This window comes from Peromyscus eremicus, chromosome 15 (assembly GCF_949786415.1).
Source record: "Peromyscus eremicus chromosome 15, PerEre_H2_v1, whole genome shotgun sequence".
Taxonomy (NCBI): domain Eukaryota; kingdom Metazoa; phylum Chordata; class Mammalia; order Rodentia; family Cricetidae; genus Peromyscus; species Peromyscus eremicus.
The window spans coordinates 20,825,873-20,851,313 of NC_081431.1; the positions used below are offsets into that span (position 1 = coordinate 20,825,873).

A 25,441-nucleotide genomic window follows, 5' to 3' on the forward strand; every position below is an offset into this window, starting at 1 on the left:
CCCAATCAGGACCAGATTTTAACGCAGTCTGCTTAAAACCGGTTACATTATTGAACACCTTTGGAAGAACTGAGGAGGAGGAAAAGTTGAAAACCAGATACAATCAAATCCTTAGGAACTACGGTATGTTAAAGACAATGAAGCCCTCAGGGGACAGTCAAGAGGAAATCATGTTGCCTGTGTTAACCAGTAAGAAAACACTGAGCTCACACAAGAGCCACAAACTTGTAGACAAGATGCAGGGTGTGGGCTCTGGAGCACACTGAGCAGAAAGTCTCTGGATCTTTGCTCATTTGTGGCCTCCCCCACAGTGACAATAGGATTTTCTTCTTTATTGGCCTTCCACTGGCCTAGGTGATACAGTTAACTATTGCCTCTTACCCTTTCTTTCCTTGTTAAACTAGTTTACACCCTAAGCAACACTTGAACTCATGGCCCTCTTTCCTCAGCCTTCTGAGTGTTGGGATTGCTGGTGGATATCATCATGCCAGGTTAGCCTTCACTTATCTGTTTTATTTTGGTCATTGTTGTTTTGACAAAACACATGACAATAGATCATCAGTTCTCAACCTCTGGAGTCTCAACTCCTTTGGGGGGGGGTGATATCCTGCATATCTGACATTTACATTACAACTCATAATCGTAGCAAAGTTATAGTGATAAAGTAGCAATGAAAATAATTTTATGGTTAGGGGGGTCACTGCAACATGAAGGACTGTGTTAAAGGGTCACAGCATTATGAAGGTTGAGAACCACTGCAATAGAAGAATCCCCTCTTCAGACAGGCAGGGGAGACAGCCTATGCTCAAAAAGGGATGGGGTAGTGGGTGAATGAGAAGCCTCCAGGGTAAGATGGCAGATTGGAGATGCAATGGATTAACAACTACTAGAATCTATTCTAAAATTAAATTGAAAGGAAAGAAGAGCTCATCAGACCACTATCTGATCCATAAATAGGGCCCAGAGGACAGCTCAGTGGTTAAGAGCATTTCCTGATCTTCTAGGTGACTTGATTCAAATACCACACTGGATGACTCACAACTGCCTGTAACTCTAGCTCTGGGGTATCTGACATCTTTGTATTATGCAACAGTATTTTTGTACTGATGTATTGCTCTGATTGGTTTAATAAAAAGCTAAACAGCAAATAGCTAGGTAGGATTTTCAGGGCAGAGAGAATGCTGGGAAGAAGATGGAAATGAGAGGTCGCCAGCCAGATGCAAAGGAAGCAGGATGTATAGAAAATGAGGTAAAAAGCCAAGCCACGTGGCAGCAATAATTAATAAATGTGGGTTAGTTTAAGTTAGTAACAAGCCTAACCTATCAGCCGAACATTTATAATTAATAATAAGTCTCTGTGTAATTATTTAGGAGCTGGCTGGTGGTCAGAAACTTCTGCCTACACTTTGTCTGGAATCTCTGGGCACTTGCATGCATGTATATATTCACATCAACATACACATATGCATAAACAAAAATATAAAATAGCTATTTTTATGAAAAGAAGTTTTACAAATACATGGAGATAGAACAGTGTACTTCATTTCAGACAGGGTCTTACTTTATGACCAGGAACTCACTAGTCAGCCCAAAATAGCCTTAAACACAGGGCAATCATTCTGCCTCAGCTTCCCAAATAATATAATTACAAATGTGATCCACCACATCTGGCCGAGTAATCCACTCCTTTTTTAAAATATTTTATTTTTATTTACTTTGTGTATGTATTTGGAGGCACACATGCCAAGGAGTATGTCTGGAGGTCAGAAGACAGCTGATGGGAGCCCATTCTCTGCTTCTATCATGTAGATCTCAGGGACCTAACTCAGGTCATCAGGCTTGGCAGTAAGTGCCTTTAACCACTGAGCTAGCTCACAGGCCCTGGATAATAGACTCTTCAGTGATTGGTGGGCCATTAAAAAAAGTTAGGGTGGAAACTACAAAATTCTTAGAATCAAATGACAATGAAAGCACGAGAACATTGGGAATACAACACAGCAACTCTAAGGAGGAAGTCTACAACTATGAGTACTACATCAAACAAAATCATTGTTATTAAAAGGAAATAAGTGTACCTCAAGATCTTAGGAAAACAAGAAAAAGAGAAACCAGATATTAGTTGACAAAAACAAAAATAAAGATTATCACATAAATTGATGTAACTAAAATAATATGAAGAATCAATGAATACAAGAGTTGGGTCTTTAAAAAGACATGATCCACAGACCTTTAACCAAACTAACCAAAAGAGAGAAAAAAACAAAATTAGCAAATAGTCTCACAGACAAAGGCAAAGCCTTAGGTCGGGTAGATTCCACCAGAGTTTAAATAAAAATTAAAATCACTTGACTCAAATATAGTTCATGAAGTAGAAGAGGAAGGATTCTATCAATATCATCTCATGAAACCAGGATTGCCTCAATAAACTTTGCTACTATGTGTAACCATCAATCAGTCAATTAAAAAAAAAAAAGAAAGAAAACTATAAAACAATTTTCTTTTTTTTTTTTCCAGAGCTAAGGACTAAACCCAGGGCCTTGTGCTTGGTAGGCAAGCACTCTACCACTTAGCTAAATCCCCAACCCTCTAAAAAAAAACTTTTTTTTTTTTTTTTTTTGGTTTTTTTGAGACAGGGTTTCTCTGTGCAGCTTTGCGCCTTTCCTGGATCTCGCTTGGTAAACCAGGCTGGCCTCGAACTTACAAAGATCTGCCTGCCTCTGCCTCCTGAGTGCTGGGATTAAAGGCGTGTGCCCCCACTGCCCGGCTAAAACAATTTTCTTAATGAATGTGTGAACATGGCTAAAACTTAATAAACTATTACAAACCAAATTCAACAATACATTTCAAATATCTTATACTACCACCAGGTTGACTTCATTCCAGGAATGCAAGGGCAATTCAGTGTAATAAGTAAAAGTAATAAAACACATAAATGACCTGAGGGACAGAAATTATGTGATCATCTCAATGAGTACAGAAAGGACTTCTGATAAGTCACCCATTCCTGAAAAGGAAGCTCTGAAGAAATGACAACTGAAAGGAATATACCTCTGCACCTACAGCCAGCATTGGACTAAATGGGAGGAAAAAGGAAAGCTAGTTCTCTAAGATAAGGAACCAGAAAGTGTGCCCAGGCTTTCACCACTTTGCTAATGTAGTACTTGATGTGCTAGCCAGAGCAATAAGGAAAGAAAAAGAAATATCGTGATATAAATACAAAAGGTAGAAGTCAAATTATCCCTATTTGCAGATGACATGAATCTATACTGTAAAGACTATAACAAAAACACTCTTGGGTCTGCTAAACACTTCAACAATGAAACAGACTACAAATTCAATGCAGAATTTTCTGTATAACAAACTTTCCAAATGAGGAGAAATCAGGAAGAAAAAAATTCACGTTAGCTTCGAAAAATAAAAAAACATCTAGGAATAAACATGACAATAAGAACTACAGAATGTTAGCCAGGTGGTGGTGGCCCTCGCCTTTAATCCCAGCACTCGGGAGGCAGAGCCAGGTGGATCTCTGTGAGTTCGAGGCCAGCCTGGTCTACAGAGCGAGATCCAGAACAGGCACCGAAACTACACAGAGAAACCCTGTCTCGAAAAACAAAACAAAACAAAAACTACAGAATCTTGAAGAACACAATAGAAGATGGGAAGACTTTCTGTGCTCGTGAACTGGCAGAATTAATATGGTAAAAATGACTATGTTTACTGACCCTTGATCACACACTTACAGATACACACACACACAGTAAACAATTTTAAAAATTAGAACTTCAATCACCTGTTCAAATTTACATGGGAGAATACATAGAAGCTTTATATGGACAGATGGTCAACACTGAAAAAGCGGATACTTCTCTGGGATTAGTAATTAGACTTTTTGCAAAGTCACATTTACACAAGCCATATGGTACTGGCTAAAAACAGAAAACACCATAAAAGCAAAGAAGAGAAACCCCAGACACAGATATAGGGATTACAAAAATATATAATGATATAAAGGCAGTGTCAAAGATCAGGTAACAGACTATTTAGCAAGTGATTCTGGAAAACCTGGCTTTCCACATGGAGAAAAGAAACAGTGAGTCTACAGATCCCACCTGACACGCTCAAGGGGACTCTAGAGCAAAGATGTTAAAGGGCAAGTTGATAAAATTAGTAAATGAGAAGTTTTGCAAGCCTGGAGGAAGAGATTTTCTTATGAGAAAAAAAAAAAAAAAACAGCACAAAGCATATGTCAAACATAGAAATTTAAAGGAAGGATAAAAAGAGAAGATATATTTGCCAACCAAACCTGCTCCTGTATCTCGAGATTGATGATTACATAAACTAAATGTACACTGAATTTTCTAAATATGATTTGTCAGTTGGATGTGACTTGGTTTAGAAGCACTTGGGGGACTGAATAAAAAGGTTCTATGATCTTGTTAGAAATATTCACAAGGCCACAGTAGTTTGACCAGGTCACCAAACAAGCCGCAGACTCCCTTGCCATCTAAGTCTGGATCTCACACATAGCCACAGCCACCTGATTCTCAACAAAAAGAATTGTTTGGCTAGAAAAAAGACAGCCTCTTTAACAAATGGTAATGGGAAAGCTGGATATCCCATGTAAATGAATGGAGCCAGATCCCCATTTTGTCGTGTAAAACAACCAATGCAAATAGATTCAAGTCGTCAGACCTTAAGGTGGGGACAGGAAATGGTTCAGTCCAAAAAGTACCTGCCATGTGAGCATGAAGACCTAAGATGGCACCCTCATAACCCAGGTAAAAAGCAGAGTGCAATGGCACACACTTTTTTTTTTTTTTTTTTTTTTGGTTTTTTGAGACAGGGTTTCTCTGTGTAGCTTTGCAACTTTCCTGGATCTCGCTCTGTAGACCAGGCTGGCCTCGAACTCACAAAGATCCGGCAGGCCCACACTTCTAATCCCAGCACTGGAGAGGCAAGAGTCAGGAGAATACTGGGGCATGATGATGAGAAAAATTGTCAGCTATTCATCTGACAAGAAATTGATACCCAAAAGAAATGAAGAACTCAAAAACAAACATTAAAAGAACTAATAACACAACCTAAAATCAGCAAATGAACTGAGTAGACATGTTTTGAGAAAGAACATACAGGGGCTGGAGAGAAGGCTCAGCAGTTTAGAGCACTTGCTCTTGCAGAGAACCCAGGTTCATTTTCCAGCACCCATGTTCCTAACTCCAGTTCTAAGGAACTGAACACCCTATCCTGAACTTTTTGGGAACCAGGCATGTAAGTAAAATGTTCATACATATAAATAGATAGATAGATAAATAAATACATAGATAGATAGACAGGTAGATAGATATGGGAACCAGGCATGCAAGCAAAATGCTCATACATATAAATAAATAAATAAACAAATAAATAAATAAATCTATCTATCTTTAAGAAAGATAGTAAATGCAAATAGCTAACAAAGAACCAGGCATGCAAGCAAAACACTTATACATATAAATAAATACATACCTACCTACCTACATACATGCATACATACATAAATCTTTAAGAAAGACAGTAAATACAAATAGCTAACCAACACATTTTTCAAAAACATTCAGAGAAACACAAATCAAAACTACATTAAGATTCAGTCTCCCCACAGACAGCATGGCTACCATAAAGAAAACAAAAGCCAGTGAACAGTGGTGAGGATACATGTTGGGGACTGTGGTAGTTAGAGTGAGAAATGTCCCTGTAGGCTCATGGATTTGAACATGTCACCTCAAGCTGCTGGCACTGCTTGGAGGGGTTTAGAACCTTTCCCAAGTGCGTGAAGTGTCACTGATAGTAAGCTGTGAGGGTTTTCAGCCTACCCAACTTCCTGTTTTCTCTCTCCCTCCGCTCTTGAGTAAATGGAAATGTGATCAGCCAGCTTCCAGCTTCTGCCACCACCTGACCACAGCCATGATTGAGTCGATCACTCTGGAACCATAAACCAAGATAAACCCTTTCCTCCTTGGGTTGGCTTTGGTCACGTGTTTTATCACAGCAACAGAAATGCATCTAACACTAGGAGGGAGCACTTACACTGTTGGTGAGAAAGTACAATAAAGTACAGATATTACATATATTAAGTAATATCTTAATTTTGGAGTGTAGTGTTATTTATTTGCAAAGTTTTTACATTAAAGTTTAAAATTAAAGATCTTAACTAAAAATATTGCATAATTACTCATCTAAAGCAGAAGCTTAGATAATAACAATGTGCTATGCTTTGTTTTCCACTATCCTGGTGGGTAAAATCTACTAGGTGAACAAGAAATATAGTCTAGGGGACTCATTCCAAAAACTAATCAGATGATACCTGGGCAAATTACATATGCCTTTACTACATGGCCAAGCGGTCTCCCTCCTTGTTATACATGATAGAGTCATTCTCACACCACCCTCAGTTCCAATTTGCATATTCACCAGTGTTTCTGTAGCTCCCAAGGAAGTGAGGAGTCAAGATCCTCACTGTGCAAATGCTTGAGAACATTCAAGGAACACACCAGAACTGTCACCTCACCCAACTCCAGAGGAACATTAAGGCCACTGGAAAAAGGAGAATAGTGCCCCCTGGTGCTGTCCAACCCAGCAGAGCTCTCACCCTTTGGGACACTGTGGAGCAGCAATAAGGAACAAGAAAAGAGATAAAAATTTACTAGGAAAATTCTGCAGAGTTTTCTCCAAATGCAGCTGGCCTTCAGAAGAATGAGGTCTACAATGAGGTATAAACCAAACACGTGAAAACACTATATAGTCCACCAAAAAATGCATACATTTCAAGGACCTTAAACAGATTAAAAAATAAAAGTTCTTTATGGCCACAGGGTGTCAGAATGGAGGGTAAATGTAAAGAATTAGAAAAAAAAAACAAAAACATAAAATGAAGAGTTTGGCTTCTTCCTCGGGAAAATACCAACGGGTAGATGACACTGGTATATCAGGAGAGCATGAAGGACCCATGACCAAGTTGAGCTTTCTGGCCAAAGACATGAAGTTCAAGTCCCTGGAGGAGACCTACTTGTTCTGTCTGCCCACCAAAAAATCTGAGATGACTGACCTTTTTCCTGTAGTACCCCTTTAAAATGAGGGTTGAAACATCATACCAGTGTAGAAGCCAACTCACGATGGCCAGTGGACCAGATTGAAGGCTTTGTATTGGAACTGTGATTGTCAAGTTTCCCTGAATGTAAAGTGCTCCAAAGGAGCAGCCACTATATCCAAAGGGCCATCATCTTGGACAAGTTTTCCATTATCCTTGTGGGTAGAAGAACAAGATTGGCAAGTGCCACACTGGCTCAGGTAAGGCGACAAGATGCTATGGCCCTGTCCTGACAAACTTCATCCCTGCCCCTCGAGACATCTCTGGTCCTAAGCCCAAGAATCTGATGATGATGGCTAGTATTGATGACTACCAGGGGCTACACTGCCATCCTGAGCAATGCCACCAAGGCCACTTTGGATTTTATGCCTTCTTTAAGACCTACATCCTTCTGACCCCCAACCTCTGGAAACAGACCATGTTCACTGGGGAATTTACTATCTTGTAAATTCACACCACAGTCTCCATGCAGAGGACTTGGGCTCCAGCTGTGGCTACCACATGGTTTTTATATTAGAAAAATTAAGTGAACTAAGCCCATTTTTTAAATGAAGCTTTTGTCTGATGAAACAATGGCAGTGTATCATGATATAATAAATATGATCAACCAAATTCTTCCCCTGAAATGGTGTCAATTCCACCTAGAATGAACAAAGAGAACATGAGCCATCTTTAAATGTCTGAAGTATTTGGGACAGGGAGATGGATAATACCAAGCAACAAGGGGACCAGCCTAAAGAGCATTAACATACATTAAACTGTATAAGAAGCTTATTACATATCACATACACAATACACAGCACGATAATTTGCATATCTTTAAATTAAAGTAATCCTAAAGCAGCTTCCATATGTGAGAAATATAACCTAACCTAAAAGGCAAACAAACTGAAACCGAGCAGCTGAGCATCCAGATGATTACAGGCTGCATATTGTCCAGAATGACCAAATAAGGCATCTGCAGAAAAATAACCCACCAGGCTATTTCCATATGTCATTTCTGTATCCTCTACCAACAAGTTGTAAATTGTTTTTTATCTGAAGTGCTACTCTGTGAATCCTTCTCTTTTCCTGCCCAAGGCCTGTTAAATTTAATCTGTCTAAGATTTTTCTTTTTAATAATATTACAGAACATATTACATGGATAAAATACATATGCATACACACACATACATATGTGATTTTAGACTTTATTCCTGGGATAAAATGACATCAGTGAAATGCTTTTAGCTCGAGACTAGCCAATGTAGAAACGTGTTCTATTTTACTGTTTAACCAGAGATTCATGGGTACTAAACACATGTTCTAATATTGAGCTACACTTCCAGGCCCCAAATGTGTATTTTCAGTAGTCCTGCTCTTCATGACTTGTGGAAAGAGCCAGACCTTGAGTAGGAGAATGCAGAGAAGTTGGTGGTGGTGATTAGAATTCAGAAATGTGGAGACAAAGTGAGGCAAAGTAGGAGAAGTTTTAAAGATATATTTTTAGTGGAAAGATTAACTGGTTGTAGAGTATGAAAGGATCAAGGAAGGAAGGAATGAGGTCAGACCAGACAGTAGTACCTTGGTGAGGAGACCCAGAAGACAGTGTTTGGAGATAGAGAGAAATAAGTGTGGTTTTAGCTTTGTAACTCCCTGAGACTTGTAATAGGTAAGTCAGAGGTGTCTGGTACCCAGGGGAGAAACAGCCACTGATGACTCAGATCTGGGAGTCTACTCCCCACTGAGGTTGGTAAAGCACCACAGAGGATATTTACAAAAGGAAATTGGGGGCAAATCATAGTAGTGTTTCTTGAAGCTTAACATAAAGTCATACGTCTACCCTTTGTTATCACGAGGCAAAGGACAGTGGAAATGATCACACTCAAATGAAGCATATTAGAGAAATAATCCAAGCCAGAAACTAAAAGCTCCTAGGAAGACTTCTTCACGTCTCCCACATTGTCAGTCCAGCCATATATGTCTCTCCCTAGATTATAACAGTTCTTACTGTATCATCTATGCCTCCCTACGAGATACTGGGTCCTACCACAATCAACAAACGTCTGGATTTTTTTCTAAAAATAGGATAGCAATATATCCAGTTCAATATCTAAAAATAAACAGCCAGGATGCTTTCACAACCATCTACAACCCTCACAGCCATTTAACCAAAGAAGCACTGCAAAGACAGGAAGGTGTAATTGGCTTTCAGAACATCTTGGTAGCTGTAAAATACAATACCTCCCACAGAGAGCTCACATCACTATCATCTCCAACCGAGCATGTATTAGTCTATGGGTAAAAGAAGACTTCCTCAGTGTATGGATCAGTTACAAAACAGTATCTTTATTGTAGTTCCATTTGTTATTCTTTTAGAGAGAAAACTTGTGTCTTAGCAATGAAGTGACTTACTACTTACAAAACCCTCCACTGTTCAGCTGTACTTACATGGCATCCTATAATAGTCCATTGTTTTATAATGGGCTTAAATGACACCACATTAGTTTAAAACCAGTAAAGTTTTTTTTTTTTTTTTTAAACCTAGGAGTGTTTGTCTTCTATGTGTTTTTATCTCTACAGAACATTAATGTCAGATTCCAGGCATGGTGATGCATGCCTTGATACCAGTGCTCAGACAGAGGCAGGTGGATACCAGCCTAGTATACTTAATGAGTTCCAGGCCAGCCAAGGCTACATAGTGAGATCCTGTCTGGGAGGAAGGACTTTAATGTCAATACTGACTTATAAATAGAATACCACAGACCCATGAAATTGTTGAATAAGCACTTTTCACAGTAAGAGAAAATGAAATAACAAAAACCAATATGCCAAGTATACTGAAGTAAAGACTTAATGGCACTCCTCTTTTTTTTTTTTTTTTTTTTTTTGGTTTTTCGAGACAGGGTTTCTCTGTGTAGCTTTGCGCCTTTCCTGGGACTCACTTGGTAGCACAGGCTGGCCTCGAACTCACAGAGATCCGCCTGCCTCTGCCTCCCGAGTGCTGGGATTAAAGGCGTGCGCCACCACCGCCCGGCTTAATGGCGCTCCTCTTATTGGGCAGTTCAGAGAACAAGGAAAATGCAAAGACTGTAATCTACTCAATAGGATATGAGGGACGGTATTGGCGATGGATCTAAGTGGGTTTGCTCTGTGAGCATGAGCCCACATTAGAAAGACACAAGCGTTTAAGTTACACAACATGGCTTTCTCTTTCATGGTTTCACAAAATAAGATCACCTACCACATACAATTATTAAACTCAATATGAAAAAACACAGAGTCCTACATTCATGCTGGATAATGGCAACTTGGCCATTTCAAATCTCCCTCAGCATAAATTTTAAGGTTCTGGAGAGATGGCTCAGGAGTTAAGAATGCTGTTCTTTAGTTCCTAGCACCCATTTAGGGCAGCTCATACTGACTGTAACTCCAGCTCCAGGACGTCTGATGCCTCTTTCTGGTCTCTTTGAGCACCCATATACAGACACATATATACACGTAAATATAAAAACAAAAATCAGTCAACATTCTCTAAATCAAAACATCAACACTCTCACCACCCCTACAGATGCTCCCAAAGTATTAGTATCCCATATAAACGGATCCTCTGGCATAAGGATACTCTTCAGCTCTACCACTGAAAAAATAAAATTGTGTCTACACAATGCCTGACTTCAAAGACATCTGCTAGGTCCATTCTATAGAATCAGAGTTAACAGAATGGAGTAAGCTGCCTCCCATCAAGATGGGCTCCATCACTTTTTCTTTCCCTGTGTCCTGGGGGACAAGGGTGTGCCAGCAGTCAAACCCAAGACCCCATACATGCTAGACAAGCACTCTAACATTCATCTACATCCTTAACACTGTCTTTGCTTTTGTTAACTAAGAAACTAGAATATTAGGAAAAGATGAGATACTCAGCAGGAAGAAGGGAGGGAGGGAGGGAGGGAGGGACGGAAGGAGGGAGGGAGGGAGGGAGGGAGGGAGGGAGGGATGGAGGGACGGAGGGAGGGAAGAGAAACAGGGAAGAAGAAGTAAAAAGGCAAAGAGAAACAGATGAAAAGACTTTTGCCATCGTCCTGTAGTGGATTGCTGATAAATATTCGTCTCCTTCCTGGGTACCTAAAGAAATCTCTTAAATGACACAAGGAACCCTTCTCCCTAATGTATAAAAAGAGACCCAACTGGATAGTATGAACATTTTCAGCATAACATTACAATGCAATAAAGGCTAGATTTTCTCAAGCTGTGAATCTCGTTCTTCCTGAATATACGAGGTCTACATCACTACTCTCTCTATATATACATATATATAATATATATACATATATATAATATATATACATATATATAATATATATACATATACATATATACATACACATGTGTAAGTATGTATATATACAAGGTCTATATCACTGCTCTAACATAACTAATAACAAAGTTTCCACAGATTTCAAAGTATGATGGAACCTGATGGGACCACTGAGGAATAACAGACATTCTCCTGCTCAGGCAAGACTTTCAAGCTCATCTTTGCTGAGGATGAAATCATCAATTTTCTCTCTTTCACCTACAGTAGAACAGGTGTCAAAGAAGTAGTTAATAAATGTCTATCACGGTTGGTATCCTCTTGTGGCATCCAATAAATGTTATTTGATCTTACAATTTTTAATGGTATAACTACTTTGAATTATTCTAATTGATTAGAAATTATATTTTCCATTGTTTATATTTTAATATTTTGTAAAGCCTTGTAAGGACTGAAGTGATGTCTCAGCAGTGAAGAATGCTTGCTGCTCTTGTAGAGGACCAAAGTTCATTTCCCAGAACCTACAGGGGTCAGCTCACAACTGCCTATAACTCCAGCTCAGGTGCTCCAACATCCTCCAAGGAGACACCCTTCTGACCTCCAAGGGTATCTGCCTACACATTCACATACACACTTGCAGATACACACATACACATAAATAAAAATTAAATAAAAGTGTGTAAAGTTCTTACATTTGGCAAAATTACATCAACTATTAAGTCACAGACAAAACTTTATTTCTCTTTAATGATCCTTATGCTGAATTCCATCAATACTTCTCATAGAAAAGTAAGAATGGAGGGAAATAAAATCTTACCTATTCCCTTTACCTTATGGGATGGTATATTTATGAATGTGGGTGTGAGTGTATGTGTGTGCACATATGTGGAGGCCAGAGGTCAGAACCGGTGTCATTCCACAAGCACTCACCTTATATTTTTTAACTAGGGACTTTCCTGATGTAATGCCCCTGCCCCCCACCCCCGGCAATTAGACTGGATTGTCTGACCTAAGGATTTCCATGCCCATGCCTTTTCAGGACTAGAATTTCAAATGTGTCGCCAAACCTGGCTGTTTTATGTGGGTTCTTTGTGTAAACTTCAGCCTCTGGTGCTTCTATATCAGGCACCTTACCATCTGAACTATTTCCCTAGCCCCAAAACTTTTTCAGTCATTCGTCATTAAGCAGTGGTTCTCAACCTGTGGGTCATGACCCCTTTGGGGTCGAACCACCCTCTCACAGAGGATGCATATCAGATATTCACATTATGATTCATAACAGTAGCAAAACTAGACTTATGAAGTAGCAACAGAATAATTTTATGGTTGGGGGCCATCACAACATGAGGAAGTGTATTAAAAGGTCACAGCATTAGAAAGGTTGAGAGCCACTGTTCATTGAGGATATATTTAAAGATGAAGCTGTAGCTCAGTGGTAAAACTCAAGTAGAGAAGGTTCAGTGTGTGCTCAGCATACATGAGGCTCTAGCTTTGACTCTCAGGACCCCATCCAAAAATCTATGTCTGTTAAAAGGATATGTAGAGACCTAGCAGATAGCTCAGTAGGTAAAAATGCTTGCTGCCAAGGCTAAAGCCCTGAGTTTGATCCAAGAGAGGCACATGGGGGAATGGGAGAAATGACTCAGGAAGTTGTTCTCACTTCTGCATGTGTGACATAAAGTGAATATTTGTCCATTAAAATATCAGTGTGTGTGTGTGCACATACATGAGCATGCACACATATATATATGGACACCTACTTTTCTGTACTGTGGTTCCCTTTCAAACTAAACCTGTGTGATCAATCACACACGGTGTGTGTACCCTCAACAGTTCTGCCAATTACTGTGCTATCTTTACTTCAGTGAATTTAACTAATTTCAATTGACCAAAAAGGCTGATACCTCTCAGGCTTAGATTCCAACAGGTTATAGTTGACAGCAGGGAGCCTGAGTCCCCAACATCCTTGTATCATTCCCTAGAAAAACATTATGGACAAGTATTTACCAAGAACTCACATACTCAGTGTTTATGAGGTTGGCAACCAGCAAGACGCACAGTAGACATGAGTGGGCAGACAGAAAGGAAAAGTAGGTAGGTGATGGATCGATGGCATCTGGCAGGCACGGCAAGAAAGAAGACCGAAAGAAATCCCAAATCCAAAAAGCATGTGATGCAGAGAGCATGCGCAGACAGTGATATGGAGCCAGCCTGGGTTAGTGGACAGTACACAGAGGACATGGCTTTCACTTGGCCCTTTTCAGGTGCTTCCTGGGAGAGGCAAACTGTGCTTCTAGGAGGGTGAGGCTACAGGACAGAGGCCTGGGGTCTGGGAAAGGAAACTCATGTTCATGGAATGGCAAATACATTATTATGTCTCGGTCACTATCTTATGAAGGAATCATGGGAAGGGAAGGCTGAAAATTCAGGCAGTTGATGGCAGATATTGTACCCAACAGAAACACTGAACAGGGTGTCAGCTGCCTGCCCCTCCTTTCCCCCTGCTCTTGTTGCTTGGGTGTTTTTCATAGAGACTATCCCAAACGTAGCCCATGTTATCCTGGAACTAAACATATGGCCCAGACTGACTTTGAACTTGTGACAATCTTCCTGCTTCAGCTTCCTGATTATAGGTCTAAGTAACCATGCTGGGCTCCCACACCTCCTTTAGTAAACAGCACTGCCCCCCATTCTCATAGCCAAACCCTCATCATCCTTAACTAGGCTCCCAGAAACCCAAAGTGACAAAAAAATGCTTATAATCATAGAAAAAAAAAAGAAATAGAAAACACAAATAAACTATTTTTAAGAAATAAGTTCATTAAGTATCTCAACTACATCCTGCCAAGTTTTTATAATAATTTCAGAGCTGTTTGGTTCTCTTTTCACACATTTGGCTCTGTCCACTTTGAACAATAAAACTTATTCAAAAAACAAGTCAGTTGAGGAAAAATCAATCAACACCAATTAAACACCTGCTGCTCTTTGCCGGGCACAGTGGTAGGAGCTGTATTGCATTATGTCATTGAATCTTAGCATTCTTAGTGTGAAACTGTTCCTCCCCACATTCATATATATGAGGAACGATCACATGAGAGTCATTTAGCTAAGTAAAGCTAGGAAGCAAATAAACACGATAACAGTGTTTATTAAAACCATCATCTCGCAGTTTCAGCAACTTTTGACTAGAACCCGAAGGAAGCACACTCAAGGCACCTATTCTGTTTCCAATGTGCACGGCTAAGAGCCAAGTGCTTAAATGCACTGAAAACTAAGCCAGTCTTCTGGTCATAAGGCAGTCAATCAATGCATCACTGAAGCCACTGAGGCACTTAACTTTGATCCAAGCCACAGTTCTAAAAGAATCTTTCAGACAAAACTAAAAATGACTTAAGAACAATGTTCTTAGTCACAGGTTCTATGGTAAAATTCTTTGTAATGTTTGGAACTCCATAACAACATCCAGCGCTCCTGTTTCCTTGCTTAGATGAATGGCATCATTGTCTTTCTTCACTTGGGGTGGGAGGTGTTTTGATTTTTGTTTTTGCATTGGCAGGCTGGCATTGGATTCAAGAGAGATCTGCCCTCCTTGCTTCCCCAGTGCTGAGATTAAAGGAGTGCGCTACCAGGCCCAGCCCAATAATGTAATTTTCAAAACCATCTTCTTCATTTATTTCAGATATTAACTGGACATCTGTACTCTGTCAGCAGCTACTACTATTAAACTGTTTGGGCTGTAAAATTTTCAATATGATGATTTAAAAAACTGTATATTGAAGCCAAGGGTAGAGCCAGGTGTGGTGGCACATGTCTGTATTTGTAACACTTGGGAAACAGGAGGACCAGGAGTGTAAGGCTAGCCTCCCTTACCAGTGGGTTCAAGGCTAAGTACATGAGATACTTTCTCAAAAAAGAAATATTTTAAGAGCCCTGTGAGAAAATACACACTAATAGAGTGGCCCCTTGCTACTAAAACAAATAAGTTAACCCTTAGAAAAGCCAAAATGGGAGCCACAGATTTCAAGCCCTTTGTTAGTTAGCCCATCAGAAGCTCAGGGGGCTGCTTGGCTTTGTTCTCTACACACTAACGACTGGTTCTTTAAAGGCATACTCTAGATAGGGATTACTAGCTCAATGCTCTTAGTCAGGATATTTGACTTGTCTGAGCCTTGGTTGCTCATAGAAAAAGTGACTAGGCATAGCTGTACTTCAAACTATAGTAAAGATTACACATACTAATGCAATGCACTATTCCAGAGCCTGACATCCAGAGGAAGCACAGTAAATATTGATAACATCATCATTGTAGGCTTTTACAAGCTACAACCAAACTAATTAGAAAAGAATCAAATTATAAGGAATTTGGGTGACTGGGGAAGCAAATAAAGATAATGCTAAGAATAAAAGAAGTGATATCCAAGAAGAAGTTAAGAAACTACACAGATACAAAATCTCAAGCTACTGCTGGGTGGCGGTGGTGCATGCCTTCAATCCCAGCACTCAGGAGGCAAAGACAGCGGATCTCTGTGAGTCTGAAGCCAGCCTGGTGTACTGAGCAAGTTCCAGGACAGGCTCCAAAGCTACAGAGAAACCCTGTCTTGTAAAAACAAAAACAAAACTCGAGTTACAGAAGACCATGGTCTCTGGCCCACAATTTTAAACTGCTTCTGAGGGCAATGCCAGTGCTTTCACAGGACAATGATGTGCCAGAAGATGACAGCAAGCCTTTTTAAAACAGATGGAACTTCCATTCCGTGTGTTTAAAAGGAGACAGATGAAGCACATAATTGACTGGAAAGATTTCTATCAAAAGTGATTTAGCATCACAAATTCGATATATTAGATGTCCAAACTTTAATTAACTGCACCCTATTACTAGGCTAGGAAACTAATTCAGTTATAAAGCAATTGCTCAGCATACAAGAGGCCCTGAGTTTGACACCAAGACCACTTTTCAAAAAGGAACCTCTCAAATTCTTCCTATTAAACACTCAAAAAAGACACGTTTCAAATAAATTAACTATGAAATTTGGAAATGGAATGCCCTATGATACCATCAGTTTCTTCACAACTAAAATGAGACCACCTCATTGCTAAGCATTTTCATGTCTACCAGAGACACAAACCTGGGCATGGGAATCATTTTTCACTTGATTTTTCCCCATGTTTGCAATGCAATAAAAAGAGAAATGCCTGCCCCTCTCCCCAGAGCTATAATGATAAGGAATATTGAAGTAAGCAAAGAGATACAAGGCTCGCCTGACTCAAAGGTAGCTAGACATTAGTTGATCTAAATAACTCCACACTAAGACCAAAAATCTAGTTTTTTAAGGACAGCATTCCTTAAGGAGTGTTCCCTGAGTGCTCCCTCAGCCCTGGGTAATTTCCAAGGTGCCTATAAATCTGCAGAGGCTTGTAAAGCTGTAGAAAGCAGCAGATGACAAGGAAAGGTTCAATCTGGAAACCCTCTGCCACCACAGCAGTCTCCGTGACAGAGGGCTCAAGAAAAACCAGGTTTTCTCTCACAACTACCCCCTCATTTATCCCAAGGAAGGTCAGATATTCAACCGTTACTAACAGAAGCTAGAAAAACCTCGTCAGTGAAGGCAGCAGGTCCAGTAATGACTTTTCAAAGATTCCTGCTCTATAAGTTATCATCTAGTGCCCAACACACAAACCATAGTAATAAGACAAGGTATCTCAGTGGACAGTGTCCTCTTCCAGATTTGCCTGGGAAGGAATCACACAGTATGACCTGGAGAGTTATTTAATCTCCATTTCCCCACCAATCACAGGTTAAGTTAAATCTGCTCAGTGTTTTCTTTTTCTGAGCAACACAGAGTGAATGAAAGAAATACATTGAAGAACCTGCTACACAAAAATCTACCTGCTGGCCAGTGACAGCCATTTCCAACCATATAATACAAGGCAGATAGATGACTGCCACACAAGAGTGACTGGCTCTACTTTTATTATGTACAATAATAAACATCTGCCAAAGAGGCCAACAAAACTCATACAGCAGCCGGGCAGTGGTGGCGCATGCCTTTAATCCCACAGCACTCGGGTGGCAGAGCCAGGTGGATCTCTGTGAGTTCGAGGCCAGCCTGGGCTACCAAGTGAGTTCCAGGAGAGGCACAAAGCTACACAGAGAAACCCTGTCTCGAAAAACCAAAAAAAAAAAAACAAAAAACAAAAAACAAACAAAAAAAAAAACTCATACAGCACCAAATAGCACCTTCAAGAGTTCCACATTTTAAATTTGAAATCACTAGCAAAATTAAGTGGTGTACAAAACTTAAGAACACTTTTTGTAAACAGGAAATAAAACTTCAATGTATTTAAAGTCTTATGATCTGTCAGGAATCTGTTCAATTCTCCTTTAATAAGTTTTATTACTTCGAATTCTGCTTTATACTTGATAAACCCTGGGGAATTTCACTAGTATGACTGCTGGATAGATGATAGATATAAGATAGACATATAGATAGATAGATAGATAGATAGATAGATAGATAGATAGATAGATAGATAGACAGATAGATGGATGGATGGATGGATGGATGGATGGATGATGGATGGATGGGTGAGGGGGTGGGTGGGTGGATGGATGGATGGATGGATGGATGATAGGTGGATAGACAATAGGTTCTTGCACACTGTAATTTTTTAAATGCTGTTACTAAAGCCTGGACCCCTGCACATGCTAGGCAACTGCTTTCCCTCAGAGCTGAACCCCACATTCTCCTCTTAGTACCTCCCTTCCACTTAGTAAAATTTGGGAAACCAGTGCCATGATTCAGTAGTAAGTGCATAAGGCTGCAGCTCACTGTTAAAGGGTTTGTCTAACAAGTGGAAGGCTCTAGGTGTAGTGATATATTGTGTACCCTAATCAAATTTGCCTGAAGATCAGAGAACAGAACAAGCCACTAGATTAAACATAGTGGCCAGGCAGTGGTGGCACACACCTTTAATCCCAGTATTGGGAAGCACACACGCCTTTAATCCCAGGGAGTGATGGCTGGGCAGAGAAAGATATATAAGGCGTGAGGAGACAGGAACTAAAGGCTTTTCAGCAGAAGCATCCCTTTCAGCTAGAGGCTTTTTCGGCTGGAGCCTTTTGGGTGAGGATTGAGAGTATTTCAGTCAGAAGATTCACGAAATTGGTGAGGTGAGACGTGGCAGTGGCTTGTTCCTTGTCACTCTGGTCTTTCAGCATTTACCCCAATATCCGGTACCGGAATTTTTATTAAAAGACGTTTTAACATTCAATCAACATGTAGGTTCCAGTCTCAGCACAAACTAAAATAATACACACAAAAAATACAAAAATACACACATACACACAAAAAAATAAGTAAGAGCCAGACTTGATAGTATAAGCCTGTACTCCCAGCAGTGAGGAACAGAAGCAGGAGGATCAGGCATTCAAGGTCACCCTCAAGTACACAGGAACTTTGAAACCAGCCTGAGCTACATGAGACCTTCTCTCAAAAACCCAAATCCAAACAACAAAACCATTATCCAAGAGCCTTTCAGTCATCATCCATAAACATATGACCTTAGTTTTGGAATGTTTTGATTGTATTTTACATTGTGTGGAATAGATCCATGACTACAAACTTCCCCCATCAGCAAATCTTCACAGTAAGGAAAATGGAGGAAAGAAAATGGATATAGAGTCTATAAAGTGAACAAAAGCTACTTTTAAGATTCTACAAAATCAAAATAAAGGCTATCATAACTGTGAACTAAAAATGAACTCAAGGGTTGGGAGGGTTGGCTCAAAGGTTAAGAACACAGGCTGCTCTTCCAGAGGACTGGGCTAGATTCCCTGCAACAACATGGTGGCTCACAGCCATCTGTAACCCGGTCCCAGGGTATCTGAGGCCCTATCTTGCCTCTGCAGGCCCTGCACAGACATGGTGCATAGACATGCATGAGGCAAAGTAAACAGGCACACAAAAGTAATAAAATAAATGAATGTACTTAGGAAAAGTAGCTACTGTAGCAGCTAGCCAACCAAGAACTCAACTAACTGTCCATCCTCCTATCCCTGCCTCTCAAATACTGAGTTACAGTTATATCCAACTAATAGCCTATGTATTACAATAACAGAAAAAAAAAACCTTTCAATTGCATTTAAAATTTTTAACTCTCCATGTATTTATTTGAAATCCACCAGCACTGGCATAACATACTGGTATTCTTCTTAATATGTGAACATTATTCCTTTCAATAATCAATATGTTGAGTAAACAGGAAGTCAACAGACATTGGCAGGAAACTTGTCAAGTGAAGCTTTGCACCTGTAAGCAGAAACAGATTCTACTACTTGAATTGTAGCCCCAGGAGCTGATTCTGGCTGTGATCTATCACAGAGAGTCCACCGATCACCAGGCCAGGGAAGACAGGATCCGTGGGATTCCTGTGCTTTCGGCTCCCCATCTTCAACATTTCCACATTCCAGCCTGCTCTCACTGACTCACAAAACAGAATGACATCAACATAGCCTAGCTACTCAGCAGGCTGAGCAAGATAGGTTCAAGACCTGCCTGGGCAACTTAGTGAGACCCTTTATCAAAACAAAAAGTATCACGCAAGTCTGAGGACATAGCTCAATAGCACAGCACTTGCCTAGCAAGCAAAAGGCCCTAGTGCCAATCCTTAGGATCATAAATAAATAACAGATTACTAATGGTCTATTATTTATTCATTTTCTAAGAGCATATAGCAAACTTGCTTGCACTAGCAAACATGCTAATCGCTTAACTTCACCAAGTACCTATGTGGTACTCAGGTCACAACATGGTAGAAACTATATATTAGAGGTGGTCAGACATAGCCTTTAGAATGTGTTAGATAAATGCTGTGTGCCTGCAATACAAATCCCTGAGAAGGTCTATGCCCGGGTCTATTCTTTACAACTGTGAAAATGTGGAAGGGGGAGGAATGGCATGAAGGACGGCAGAGGTAACGAGACACAAAAGGGGTTAATATGCCTAGAGGAAATCTGGGGGCGGGAGAGTATGTGAGCCTAAGAGTCCTCTCTTCAGAAAATGTAGGCAACTAAATTTTTTCTTTTCACTACTCTGAAACAGAATAGAGAACTAAGTACACCCAAGGCTTTTTTTTTTTTTTTTTTTTTTTTTTCCACCGAGGAGACATGCCTGCTGGCAAAAGGATCTCCAAATAGCAGGTCGGGCCTTTTAGAACGTGGAGGGGGCGGGGTGGCAGAGGAAGGCCCTGATTGGCAGGCGACCTGCCACCCGGAGATAACGTGGCAGGCGTGCTCACCTGTGAACACGTTCTGAAAGCCATCAGCTGTCGCTGGAGCCCCAGGAGCCTTAGCGGCCAGCACAGGCGACCCGCCACCACTGTCATCCGCAGTAGCCCCGCGCCCCAGCAGGTGCACGGAGCCTCCTGCCCCAGGCGTACGAACGCCTAGCTCCTCGGTCCAGTCGGCTGAGCGGCTGAGACCGCCAGAGAGGCCGCCTTCCAGCCGGTGCTTCTTTGCGGGGGCCGCAGTAGAGGCCAAGGCAGTTCTGGGGCTCCGGCTCACGGAAGGCTCCGGTCGCTTCTTGATCCGAGGACTCTGGTTGGGGGACTGAGACGGGGAGTGATTGGGCGAGCTGAGCTGCCGAGTGGTGGTCTTGATGTAGCAGGGGGTGATGAGTGGGTAAGGTTTGAAGCATCGTGGGCTGGGCGCAGGGCTGCCAGGCAAAGAAGCGACTGCAGAGACACTGGGCCCTCGCATCCCCTCCTCCGGCTCTTCCTCCAGCCTCTGTGGAGTTTCTCCCACCTCTGGGACCCATTCCTCCTCTGGAGAGCCTCGGGGGGCATCCTCAAAAGCATCCTCCTCGCACTCCTCATCTGTGTCCTCAGCTTCAGGCACTGGGGCTCCGGCTGCGCCCTCCCCTGGTCCAGCCTCAGGAAATGTGAAAGCTGGAGATGAGAGCGAGTCTGTGACTGCAGAGTGGGCGCTCGCGTAGCCGGGTGTCTCAGAGGCCAAGTGGCCTCCGGAGGACGGAGGTTCCTCAGGCACCGGGGATTTGGTGGTCTCAGGCAAGTCGGGTCTCGCCGGTAGTGCCTGTTCGGTGTCCTTTCCAGCCTCGCTTCTCGATCCCAGTAAGAACTGGTCCAGGCCCAGAAAGGCCCCAGGCTGAGGGGAGATGGCAGTGGGGGGCGCTGCAGGATCCTCGGAGTCCTGGAGCAGCAGCTTCTGCTGCTGCTGCTGCTGCTGTTGCTGCAGACGAATTGCCTGCTGTATGTCTGAGAGCAAATCCTCTTGCTCCGTAGCGGAGTGGAAGCTATAGATGTCCGTGTCCGAACCAGAACTGGTCCTTTGTCCATCTTGCGCTCCTGCCGCAGTTTCCAAATCCTCCGCAGTCGCCTTGATCCCTACCCCAGCCTCGGCAGGCCTAGGACCACCTGGATGGATCACCTCGAAAGGGTCGGCGCACTCGGTATCCGATAGGCCCGTCTCCTCAGCAGAGAGACTGAGGTCTGGGGTCTTGGTGACTATGGAGTGAGCGCTGTCCAGCTCCCCGATCGGCAGGGCCTGAGAGTCCAGCACATCCTCCCGCGAGTCGCCGGCACCTTTCGCCTTGGTCAGGTTCTTTCTGATCCGCAGGTTGGAAAACACCGAGGCTCTAGAATCCGACTTGCTCTTCTTCTTGCTGGTCTCTCCGCTGCCCCCTCCCCCCTTGCCGTGCTTACCGAGCGCCTTTTTGCTCCCGCTCGCCTTCTTTGTGGTTTCCGCATCCCTGGGCCCCGCGGCATCCTCCGCTCCGCCGCCGCCGCCTTCGTGGGAGGCATCACCTGCGCTCCTCTTCAGCTTCCCATCCTGGTTCCCCATGTTTCAACCCCTCTGCTGCGCCGCCGCGCCTGGGGGTCCTCAGGCCATCTCGGCCCTGGCGAGGGCCAGGGGAGTGTCCGGGACAATTCAGGCAGCTGGGCCGGCCGTTGGGAGGGGAGGCCGAGGAGCGCCCAGCTGGCCCCGCTCACATCTGCTGCCGCTTTGCATAATGCGCGGTGGCTCTCCCGGCTGCCGTCCCTGCGGCTGTGGTTGCGGCCCTGGCTGGCGGGCGCGAACATGCTCAGTTCAGCCTGCACTCCCCACCAATGGCTGCACAGGACTCAGCCTTGGCCTGGCTCCCCGCCCACCGCCCCCGCCCCCTCAGTGCCCCCTTTGGCTCCTCCCGCAACCAAGCAGGAAAAACGTTTCTATCTCTAGGACTTGATAATTAAGGGGTGGGAGCTGGGGAAGCTGTCTCTATGTGGCTCAGACTAGCATCAAACTTAGGATATTCCTGTTAAGTTATCTCTGGAATCTTCACCCCCACTTTGAAAATAAAACATGTTGCCCTCTTTTCAAGAACTGGTATGTTGGAACATTTGCGCAAAACTTAAAGGTCTCAGACCAGCAATGAGAAAAAAAAAAAAAAAAAAAAAACGCAACAAAAAATCTGAAGCCCAATTCCAGGTCAGAAGTGCCATAGTATGAGGAACACACACACACACACACACACACACACACACACACACACACACACACACACGTCTGCCTATTTCTGCATGGCTCCAGTTCAAATACTTGTTGAATGGATGGACTGTTCTATTTCTTAAATAGTTGATCATCGCTTTGCACACTCTAAGGTTTGTGAGTGTGCTACTTAGGAAAGATTCCTTCCCCAGGCTCTGTGCCTGTTGCAAGCACATCTCCAAGAACAGGACATTAGCTGTCATTTCCAAAGTGGGTTTGTGGGACCTTTCTGGACAGAGAAAAGAGAGGGAGGGGAAAATGAAAATACTGAGATTAAAGCTGATTAAAATGCTAATCTCCAAAATTCTATGTGTTTGCCATATAAATTAGACAACATTTGTATTTAAAAAGGGTGCATATATTATAACTCCCAGGAGGTCAAACTCATCAATATTAAACATGTCACAATGTAGTCTCATATAAAAAGGAAAAAGAAAAGAAATACCCTTGGTACAAACACAGGAAATTAGACATTACGTTATAAAGGACATCCACTTTCTCAAGCAAATCCATCCAGGCACATTTTGTTCAGGGCCAGGGCTTCCTATGTTTCAGACCTAGATTAACACAAACACTTTTTCTTATTTGTGAATTGTTGTCTTGATTTTAATGACATTGAATTATAATCTGTGTTAAATGTTTTAAAGCATCATCAGTATTTTAAGTAGCTGCAAGCTGTAAAAGCACATAAACTTTTTAAAAGGTAAAAGCAGCATTAATGAAAAATGTTACTCTTTGTTGGAAATCCAGACAGCGATTCGTACGTAGCCTTTCTCAAACCATGATCTTTGAAACAACCATTCATTGGGGCAGGTGGATTGTTGAACTTCAGTGGCCTTTTTGAGTAAACACTTTGAAAAACTCAGCTTTAATAACTGTGCCAGGGTAATATCCCTGTCTCCAAGGGATCCCGACAGCCTGAAAAGGCTTTCTTTCACCTCTTTCCCAAGGCTGCTCTCTCCTCTTTTCTAGACGCCCCCACCCCTCAACACAGAGCACAATTTGCCTGTGGCCACTAGACCTCTCTGCTTCTTTGAATGCGGCAGTACTTTGAATCTTGATTTTTGCTCTTCCTCTATCAGGACGTCTTTGATTCAGACCTATTTGTCCCCTTGTTACGTTCTTCTGTGATGTACCCAAGAAGTCTGGAAGACAAGGGTGGGTGAAACAGAGCGGAAAGAAAAGAGGCAGTGAGAATACTGATTTTTTTTTTTTTCACATTCTTTGAATGTGGGAGAATAGGGAGCAGTTGTGGGGCAGGTCAGAGTTGGCAGAGTTCTATTATAAGGTCACAAAAGCAGAAGGAGAAACATTAGGGACAGTCAAAGGGGAATGAGAGGGGGAGGTAGAGAGGACAATGAAGAGTAATGGGGATGAATGCGATCACATTGTCAGCAGCAATAGCAGCTGGGGGATCGCCAGGGATGTTTCCTGCAGCCCAAGAAGTTTCCCCACTCTGCAGGGACTTCCAGAGAGGTAAAGCTAGCCCTTCAAGGCAGACACAGGAAAAAAATTTCGGGACAAGTCAGAGTAAAGCAGCTAGCCAATTGGTTAAGTATTAAATTTGTTATGAGATAGTCGATGCTTTAGAGTTAAGCTTTGATACAGAGGGGGATGGGCAGGGAGACAGGGTGGGGGGTTGAGCTTTAGAGAGACAATATTCTGTGTCTTAGCAATAAATATTATATACTCCTTAAAAATGAAAAATTACATATTTCTCTCATATTAAAATGTAGCACAAACACACAATAAACAAATGTAGGGATTTTTTTTAAAGAATTCTGGTTTTGGTTTTTGTTTTTCAAGACAGCATTTCTGGCTGTCCTAGAACTCAGTCTATAGACCAGGCTGGCCTCAACTCAGAGATCTGCCTGCCCCTGCCTTCTGAGTGCTGGGATTAAAGGCTTAAAGGTGTGTGCCACCACTGCCTGGCTAAGAATTCTGTTTTTCTAAATGAAGTTATAAGATAGTTTCCTGAGGTTTATTGTTTAGGTTTAAGGGTGAGAGAGCAGCCATGATAGTACTGAACACAAACGGCACAACAATATGGCCCCCAAGCAAGCATTGTTTTGTTTTTACATTTTCAACATCCTTGTTGGAAATATCTCTTAGAAAAGAGAATGTTGTCTCCATAGGCAATCTCTCTCTCTCTCTCTCTCTCTCTCTCTCTCTCTCTCTCTCTCTCTCTCTCTCTCTCTGTGTCTGTGTGTGTGTGTGTGTGTGTGTGTGTGTGTGTGTGTACACACACGCATGTGTCTATAAACAATCTTTTTTCCTTTTTTCTTCTCTGGTTTTTTTGGAACAGGGGGTCATGTAGCCCAGGCTGGTCTTGGGCTCACTCCATTGCTAAGGCTGGCCTTAAATCCTGATCCTACTAACTTTACTCCCAAGTGCTGAGATTATAGGTGTGTGACACCACATCCAGCTCCAGTCTTAATTGTATCAGGTGTTTTGATTCTCTCTGATTGGGAAACAT

General features: G+C 42.1%; 1 protein-coding gene across 2 annotated transcripts in view; it reads right to left on the minus strand.

Moving 5' to 3' along the window:
• The window catches only part of Fmn2 (formin 2), a 298,406-nt gene extending 276,128 nt beyond the window's left edge, over window positions 1–22,278 (minus strand). For both annotated transcript variants that reach the window (XM_059280275.1, XM_059280274.1), the window contains exon 1: window positions 20,718–22,278. In XM_059280275.1, the coding sequence (XP_059136258.1) occupies window positions 20,718–22,278 (1,561 nt within the window). The remainder of the gene's footprint in view (window positions 1–20,717) is intronic.
• Window positions 22,279–25,441: the final 3,163 nt, after the last annotated feature.